The sequence below is a fragment of the Penaeus japonicus genome, unplaced genomic scaffold (assembly GCF_977035675.1).
Source record: "Penaeus japonicus unplaced genomic scaffold, GWHDUDI00000001_assembly GWHDUDI00000014, whole genome shotgun sequence".
NCBI classification, from domain to species: Eukaryota; Metazoa; Arthropoda; class Malacostraca; order Decapoda; family Penaeidae; genus Penaeus; species Penaeus japonicus.
In genome coordinates, this window is record NW_028234416.1 from 33,965,933 (window position 1) to 33,975,932 (window position 10,000).

General features: G+C 41.3%; 1 protein-coding gene across 1 annotated transcript in view; it reads right to left on the reverse strand.

The window, feature by feature from the left end:
• Positions 1-10,000, reverse strand: part of LOC122243645 (putative neural-cadherin 2) — a 186,808-nt gene that overhangs the window by 29,769 nt on the left and 147,039 nt on the right. Inside the window, exons 10-12 of the mRNA XM_086543741.1 lie at positions 7,801-7,915; positions 7,659-7,766; positions 6,512-6,656 (exon numbers count right to left, since the gene is read on the reverse strand). Of these exons, the coding sequence (XP_086399867.1) occupies positions 6,512-6,656; positions 7,659-7,766; positions 7,801-7,915 (368 nt within the window). The remainder of the gene's footprint in view (positions 1-6,511; positions 6,657-7,658; positions 7,767-7,800; positions 7,916-10,000) is intronic.

A 10,000-nucleotide genomic window follows, 5' to 3' on the forward strand; every position in this document is an offset into this window, starting at 1 on the left:
AGAAAAGAGAAAAAGAGGAAGAAGAGAAAACACCTAGGGGGGGAGACGGGGATAAGAAAGCGAAGAGAGAGAGAGAGAAAAGAGAGAGAGAGAGAAGAGGAAGAGAGAGAGAAAGAGAAAGAGAAAGAGAGAGATGGAGAGAGAGAGAGGAGAGAGAGAGAGAGAGAGGGAGATAGAGAGAGAGAGAGAGAAGATGAACGGAGAGAGAAGAGGAAGAGAGAGAGAGAAATTCCGAGAGAGATGAGAGAGAGAGAGGAGATGAGAGAGAGAGGAGAGAGAAAGAGAGAGAGGAAGAGAATAAGTGAAAGAGAGAAATGAGAGAGAGATAGAGAGAGAGAGAAAGAGGAGAGAGAGAGAATGAAGAGGGAGTGAGAGAGAGAAGAGAAAGAGAGAGAGAGAGAGAAAGATGAGATAGAGAGAAAGAGAAGAGAGAGAAGAGGAAAGAGGGAAAGAGAAAGAGAGAGAGAGAGAGAGAGAGAGAGAGAGAGAGAGAGAGAGAGAGAGAGAGAGAGAGAGAGAGAGAGAGAGAGAAAGAGAACGAGAGAGAGAAAGAGAGAAAGAGAGAAATTGAGAGAGAGAGAGAGAGAGAGAGACACAGAGAGAGAGAGACAGAGAGAGCGTTGTCCGTGCACCATGTCCTTTTTGGATAGGTATTATTAATGCTCGTACATATCCGTCCTTTGCCAGGGCTCGTGTTGAACTGGAAAACGTAATCATTTGAACAATTCACTCTCATGTTCATTGATGCCGTTATCACCTACGAATTCGACACAGACTCTGAAGCCTTTTCGAATCAAATTAACGATTAGCTCTTGCCGCTTCCCGCACATATTTTGAAAGTATTCAACAAGGAAACGGTTGACTTGGAGGCAGCAGATGGGCTTCGGAATCTACGGAGCATCACCTTCCTCTTTCATTAGTGTAGATGGTGAATCGTTATTATTATTATTATTATTATTATTATTATTATTATTATTATTATTATTATTATTATTGTTATTATCATTATTCTTTTTATTATTATTATTATTATTATTATTATTATCATTATTATTATTATTATTATTATTATAATAATCCTTTATACCCCGCGTTAGTCGCCTGGCTACGTAGGAGTTAAATGACGAGTCTGATCGGTTGCAATTGTTGCTCTTGCACTGAATTTGATATCTTGCAAGGAGAATCTTGTTACCGACGCAGAGGTGGTGATCGTCATAGTGCGGAGGACGGAAATACAGTAGTTGCAGAATGAGGATTGAATATAAGAAAGATAAAAAAAGAAAGAAAAAGAAGATGAGCGAGAAAAGGCAAGGGAGAAATAAGAGAGAAAAAGAGAGAAAGATAAGGTGAACGGAAAAGAGCCACGAGCTTTCACAAGCATGAAAGCAAGAAAAAATAAGAAGGATTTTTCGAGTTTGGTATAACAAGGTTTGTGTATGAATATATCACCGAGTCCCCAGTTTTTAATCGATTTCATTCTACTATATAGATTTATGATGTAATTTATGATGTAACAAAGAGGGACAGGAAATCAACCTTCCATTTGATATTTCTCCATCCATCATATAATGGAGAAGTATTTGTAAGATAGTGGAATAATTACACAAAAATAATAATCTGTAGCAAAACCCCCAAAAGCAGTCACAGATTTGACCCTCTGCTCTCCAGGGCCCTTGCGTGTCCCTCCTTGAGCAACACGCAGGCTATTCAAGCGAGGTGGAAATGAGAGCATAATGATATCTAAAAATAGGCAATATCTTCGACCTCTGTGAGTCACTCTCGTCTCTTCGTCTCCTTTACTCCCAGTCTCTCCTTTTCTCCCTCCTTCCCATTCGACTTTCGACTAATTCCTTCGACCTCTGTGAGTCGCTCTCGTCTCTTCGTCTCCTTTTCTCCTAGTCTCTCCTCTTCTCCCTCCTTCCCATTCGACTTTCGACTAATTCCTTCGACCTCTGTGAGTCACTCTCGTCTCTTCGTCTCCTTTACTCCCAGTCTCTCCTTTTCTCCCTCCTTCCCATTCGACTTTCGACTAATTCCTTCAATCTCTGTGAGTCACTCTCGTCTCTTCGTCTCCTTTACTCCCAGTCTCTCCTTTTCTCCCTCCTTCCCATTCGACTTTCGACTAATTCCTTCAATCTCTGTGAGTCACTCTCGTCTCTTCGTCTCCTTTACTCCCAGTCTCTCCTTTTCTCCCTCCTTCCCATTCGACTTTCGACTAATTCCTGACAGCCAGTTACCTGTGAGTGCTCGTCCGCCTCTTGATAGCTTCTGCTCCGTCTCTCCTTTTCACGTGTTCGAATGTGAATGATGCAAAAAATCGTGCTACTACAGCTCCTGTGCATGTTTGCATTGCATCCAAGGGCGGATCGGACTACAACGGTTTGTTTTGTTGATCGAGAGAGAGAGAGAGAGAGAGAGAGAGAGAGAGAGAGAGAGAGAGAGAGAGAGAGAGAGAGATCTAATCTTCAAAAGCAGAAAAATCCTCCGGTGGAAATAAACCAATATTTGCCATAGTCATTCGTGGCATGTGAGCGATTCGCGATTCAATCTGCTGCACACCTTTCAGCAGTACCGTTTTATCTCCTTGCACGTGCGACCTAATTAGAGTCATTGGGTTATGGATATTCTTAAATAAAAATATATTTATTATAGAGCTGAGGGAGGGAAATTGAGTCTGCAACAAGCGCATGACTTTCCAGAAATCACAGACGCTTCACTTTACAATTCCGCAGTTCCCATATTTTTTATTATTCATATCTGATCCCTCTATTCGGGCTGGCTCAAGCAATGCTTTTCCTTTTTACTTTTTTTGCGATTTCAAAAATGTCCAAAGAATATAAGAAATCCCAAGTCTTTATACTCAGTACCGTGATTATTAAGTTACATTCTCAATCTCTGCTCCATATATTCAGAGTCGTTTTGTAGGTCACGCGGTTTTATAATATCCCAAGATTTGCACATGAAGTGGGAGTCGGAATATTTGCTTGTGCGGAACCGTCTGCCAAATGTAGGACCAAGCGGGCCGTGAGAGGCAAACCAGGCCAACCATATAATTAGCATATCTTGAATCAAGCAGCAGTCATGTTCTACTCCCTCGCAACTGGGGCTCAAAAGCCTCGATGCGTCGTGCTTGTTTACTTGTGTTCTGCTATTGTTGCTCTTACTATTGTTGATACCACTGATGACACTGATATAGATAGTGTAGTGACTATGACTATTTATAGTAACGGGTAATGGCAAAGGCAATATTTATAATGACAACGATAAGAAATAGTAATAAGAAATAGTAATAAGAAATAGTAAGAAATTATAGTGGTACATTGATAGCAGTAGTAATACTAATTGTATTTCTAGTGATAGCAATACACCTCTAATAATAACAATAATAGTGACAACAACAACACCAATAGCAATGATGGCACTGGTCGATGATGATAGCGAAGACAATAACAATAACGATACGAACAAAGATAAAACCAATGATAACAATGATGACAAAGTCCCAGGAACAAAATTCGAAACAGACCCCAAAGAAACCGCTCAACTTCGGCAATTTTTCACTGCATGACAAACGGCACAGATGCAAGACTCAAGACTCCCGCCCAACCCATGCCATCAGTTAACTCACTGGATGTTACGGCGGATAAAAGCCTTTACTGACGGTTGATTTAGCCGAGATTTCTTACTTCAGGTTGGCCATAAACATTTTAAGTATCCACTTGTACCCTGATTTCAACAACTTGCAATATCTATTTTTGTTTCTTTCCCCGACTATTGATTGCAACCAAACACTCACCGCGCAGGTATATATATATATTTTTTTTTCTCGAAAACCCAATTACGTGAAGACCCAAATGGACACGTATTATGATTTCGAATATGTATATATGTATATATGTATATATACGTGTGTCTGACCGGTCCCCAGCAATGTTCTGGCGGTTGCACTGATCCGGGGATAGACGTGAGCAATCTAAAATTTGATGGCAGAGTTAAAAGAGAGAGAGATAGAGAGAGAAAAAAAGGACTTAATCCTCTTCCACTTTTCCATCGCACTCTTTTGACAATCAACCGACGGAAAAAAAATACAGAAAAAAAATCAAAGTGGACGATTAAAAAAAAAAAAAAAAAAAAAAAAAAAAAAAAAAAAAAAAAAAAAAAAAAAAAAAAAAAAAAAAAAAAAAAAAAAAAAAAAAAAAAAAAAAAAGGGGGAGGTTAAAAAGTTTGTCTGGCTCGCTAGTAGCCGGCACTAAGAATGTTCCTATGCTGACTTGCTGAGCCGATTGTAGGGACATTCCTTTACTGACTTACTGACCTGACTGTAAGAATGTTCAATCTGCTGATTTACTGACCCGACTGTTTAGTATGGTGGGAAAGAGGGGAGGGGAGGGATATTCCCAGGCTGATTTTTTTTTACTGACCCGACTGTGGGTGCTTGGGGGATGGTGGGTGTTGTGGGGGAAAAATACATAAAAAAATATCCCAGAATGATTTACTGACCCGATGTGGGGGGGGGAGGAATTGTCTGTGCTGTGTCAGGGGGGGAAGGATTATTAAAAAAATTTTATTAAATTGGATAATTAAATTTTAAATTTTTACCCATTTCTTATCCCCGAATGAATTGATTTTATTTTTACTGACCCTCCGGGACCCGTGGGACTTGTGGGAATATGCCCAGGCCACAGGCTTGATCTGATTTTTTTACTGACCCGACGTGGGAATTGTCCCTGTCGAGGGGATCCCGTGCCGAGACTCTTGTGGGGGGACCCCACACCGCACGGTCCGACCCTAGGGGGGCCCCGCGAAGGGACTGTGGGGGGGGGAAATTTTTATAATAATTTTTATTTATCCCCAGAATGAAGAAAGGGAAAGGGATTTTGATCCACCCACCCCCCCCCCCCCCCCCCCCCCCCCCCCCCCCCCCCCCCCCCCCCCTTTCCACTCTCTTTTTTTTTTCTGACCCCCCCCCCCCCCCCCCCCCGCCCCCCCCCGAACCCCCCCCCGGCCCCCGACTTCTTGTGGGGATGGGGGGAAGGGGATAGGCGCTTGGGGGGGAAGACTGTGGGATATCCCCAGCAGAATGATTTACTTGACCCCCCCCCCCCCGGAGACTGTGGGAATATGCGGGAAGATAAAGGGGGAAGGAGGAAAGCAATGGGAGGAAGGGGGGCGGGGGAGAAATCTAGCCTATTAGATAATGGGGCCCCCACCAGGCTGAAAGTTTTTTAAAAAAAATTATTCCAAATAAAAAAAATAAAAACAAATAAAAATTAATTAAAAAAATTCTTTACTGACCCGACTGTACCTGTGGGAAAGAAGAGTATCCTCCATGGGAGAAAAAGACTGGGCGGGGGGAGGGGAGAGACTATCCCAGAATGCAGAAGAGATGGGGCAAATTTTATCTATCCCCAGTTAATATCCCCCCCCAAGCCAAGAGGTACCAAAGACAAGAACAGAAAGGAAGAAACCCGAATCCAGAAATATTTGTGATTCTTTTTTACTGACCCCCCGCCCCCCGACTGTGATCTGTGCGTCGCTCGGGGGCGGGGCGGGGAAAGGAAAAAAAAAGAAAAAGAAATAACGAAATATACTAAAAAATAGATACTCGATATAGATATTCCCAGGGGCTGCCTGTATTTACTGACCGGACCCCGGAGACGACGGAACGGACACCCTCCTCCTGAATGCCCCCCCCCGACGGAAAGACCCGGACCCCGACCCGGACCTGTATGTCGACCCGACCGGGAACCCCGACGTGGACGGTGACTCACTGTTTGTGGGGAAAAAAAATATCCCCAGAGAATAATGATTTACTGCCCCCCCCCCCCCTACCGACTGTGGGAATATCCCCAGAATGATTTACTGACCCGACCCCGGGACTGTGGGGAAGGCGAATTTGGCTGTGGTGGGAAGGTGGGGGGGGAAATAATATATTTGCCCACGCCACTCGGCTGCCAGGCTGATTTACTGACCCGACTGTGGGATATCCCCAGAATGATTTACTGACCCGACTGTGGGAATATGCCCAGGCTGATTTACTGACCCGGCTGTATTAATATCCCCAGAATTATTTGCTGACCCAGCTGTGGGAATACCCCCAGGCTGATTTGCTGACCCGGCTGTGGGAATATCCCCAGGCTGATTTACTGACCCGACTGTGGGAATATCCCCAGGCTGATTTACTGACCCGACTGTGGGAATATCCCCAGAATGATTTACTGACCCGACTGTGGGAATATGCCCAGGCTGATTTACTGACCCGACTGTGGGAATATCCCCAGAATGATTTACTGACCCGGCTGAATTAATACCCCCAGGCTGATTTACTGACCCGACTGTGAGAAAATCCCCAGAATTATTTACTGACCCGGCTGTGGGAATATCCCCAGAATGATTTGCTGACCCGACTGTATTAATATCCACAGAATGATTTGCTGACCCGACTGTAAGAATATTTCCCTACTGACTTACTAACCCGGCTATAAGAATGCACCCCTGCTGACCTACTGACCTGCCGCTGGAGGCGTCGATGGCGAAGATGGGCAGGCCGGACTGGTCGTCGATCACGTTCTTCTCGACGGAATAAGAGACGACGGCGTTGCTGCCCTCAGCGGCGTCGTCGTAATCCGTGGCCGCCACTTGCGTCACGTCCGCTCCTGAGGAGGGAGGGGGGAGGGGGAGGGGGATGAGAGGATGAGAGAGAGAGGGAGAAAGAGGGAGAGGAGAAGAGGGTGAGAGTGTAAGAGAGAGTGAGATGGGAGGGAGAATGAGAGAGGAAGAGAGAGATATAAAGATTGAGATAGATAGATAGATAGATGGATAGATAGATAGATAGATAGAGAAAGAGGGAGGATGGGAGAGAGAGGGAGAAAGAGGGAGAGGAGAGGAGGGTGAGAGTGTAAGAGAGAGAGAGAGGGAGGGAGAATGAGAGAGGAAGAGAGAGGGAGATAGAGATAGAGATAGATAGATAGATAGATAGATAGAGAAAGAGCGAGGATGAGAGAGAGAGAGAGAAAGAGGGGGGATGAAAGAGAGAGGGTGAGAAAGAGAGAGAAAGAGAGAGAGAGAGAGAGAGAGAGAGAGAGAGAGAGAGAGAGAGAGAGAGAGAGAGAGAGAGAGAGAGAGAGAGAGAGAGAGAGAGAGAGAGAGAGAGAGAGAGAGAGAGAGAGAGAGAGAGAGAGAGAGAGAGAGAGAGAGAGAGAGAAAAGACGGAGGGAAGCAAGGACCAAAGGACGGACGGGTGGGGGAGAGAAGAAGAAAAAGAAGAAGAAGAAGAAGAGAGAGAGGGAGACAGAGAGAGAGAAAGAGAGAGACAAAGTAAGACCAAGAAAGAAAGAAAAACAAAGAAAGAGAGAGAAGAAGGAAAAGACCGCCCCCCTGCCCGCCGCAACCGCCGCGCTCGCCGTGCGGTGGCGCCCTCGCGCTCGCCCTCTCTCCTACACCATACAGCCCCCTTCCCTCCAGCCACCCACCCCCGCCCGCTGCGGCGGCTCTCCGTGCCCCCCCCCCGCACCCCCCAGCACCCCCCCCCCCCCCCCCCCCACCCCCCCCCCCCCAAAAAAAAAAAAGAAAAAAGAAAAAAACAAAAAAAGGGAGACATATCCACACATATTTGACCAAAAGAGGAAGACAAAAGTCCTCCCAGACACGCCGCTCACCCGCCTCCGCGTTCTCCGGCACCGTCGCGTTGATCAGCTGACTCGGGAAGAAGGGCGCGGGGGGGGGGCGTTTGGTCCGTTTGATATGTCCCTCTCTTCGAACGTTGACTGTGGTGACCCGCGCGGGCGGCTGTGCGCGCGCCGTTGATGTCCTTGACGTTGACGTGGACGCGCGCGCTCGCCGTGTGGACGCCGTCGGTCACCTGCACCCGTAAGTCCCACCTGGCGCGGCCGGAGGGGGCGTCACGGTCCAGGGGCTGTGGGCGGAAGTGGGGGTGGGGGTGGGGGTAGAGGGGGCTGCGTTAGAAGGCATGTGTATATATATGTATATATATATGTATATATATATATTATATAATAATATATATTATTATATATATATATATATGTTATCAGACAGACAGACCACAACACACACACACACACACACACACAACACACACCACACACAACAAACCCAATTTTTGAAAAATATGGTATCTATTTGTATACATATTTATATATACACATATATTTATATTATTATATATAATTATATATATATTATAAAGATGTGTATATATATGTTTATATATTATATATATAATATATATTATATTTTATATTTATTATATTTATTGAAATATTATACAGATGTTTATATATATTCACACGCACACAAACAACCCACATATATGTATTTTTTTTTTTTTTAATATATATATGTATATATATATATGTATATTTATAATGTATATAATATATATATATATATATATATTATATTTATTTTATTTATTTATATTTAGTATATAATTATACAGATGTTTATATATATTTATATATAGATATATTAGTATATAATATATATATTATATATATACAGATGTTTTTTATATATATATATTTATATATATTAGATAATATATATATATATATATATATATATAGTATATAAATAAAATATATTTTTAAATATTTTTATTATTTCTTATATATTATATATATATATATATATCTATATATATATATATATATATATATATACATCACACAACCACACACACACATACACACACACACCACAACACACACACACAGACACACACACCACAACATATATATATATAAATATATATATATTTATATATATAGATATATATATATAATATATATATATATATAAATATATATATTTATATATATATAAACATCTATATGTGTCTGTACTACAGAATATATTACATCAACAGTAAACACTCTTCTGTACAGAATCTCAGGAACCATTCCCCAGAAGCAGGAAAATATCCCTCAGAGACCAGGAAGGCGACAAGAAAAACTCGAGACCGACTGAATGCCTGACCTCCACTGGCTCTGACCTGCTTTAACCTCGCTTTCCTGATCGCTCCGATGACCACGAAAGAGGGTGGCGTAATGGATTCGGTTTGGCCTGAATCGGTGTATGATTTACATTTAATTCCACGGTGAAGTCACGGCACATTTTCGACTCTGAGGCAGGTTGTGTTGTAATTGCTGTGGATTCGTGTGTTTTTATTTTCTGTTTTACGAAGGAAAGTTCTAACAGAATGCAAGTTACTAGGCAGTTTCGAGTTTGTATGGGCACGCACTCTCATAGATTGTGTGAGTGAGTGTGTGTGTTTGTGTGAGTGTGTGTGTGTGTGTTTGTGTGTACACCCAAGTGATAGTGAATTGATAGTGTATGAGGTATTATGAGACTGTCTTTAGAGGTACAGATTTATATGAATATATATATATAGTTGTTTAGTTTTAGATTTAGATATTTGATATATGTATATTCAAGTTATATATTATTATTATATTTTTTTATATATATACTATATATATAGATATATATAGTTTTATATGATTTATAGTATATATGTGAGTTATATATATACTAGTTATATATTATGTATATGGTATTATATGTATATATATTACATATAGTGAGATATTTATATATATAGTATAGAGTGATATACGATTTAGTTAGATATATTTATACACATTCATATATTGAATAGATTTAGTATATTTATTTATGATATTTATTTAATTTAGATTTTATATAAAGAGATTAAAGATAGATTTTGATATAGTTATAGACATATAGGTATTATATACATAGTAAATTGTTATACATATATATACTTATGGATATATATAGATATTCTATATATATATATATATATATGTATTTATATATAATAAGTGTTTTCATAGATACTATTATATATGTTATAGATATATATATATAAAATATATTGAATATATATTTATTTATATTTTATATTCTTATATACAGATGTATATTCAGGTACTGAGCCAATACCCACACACAT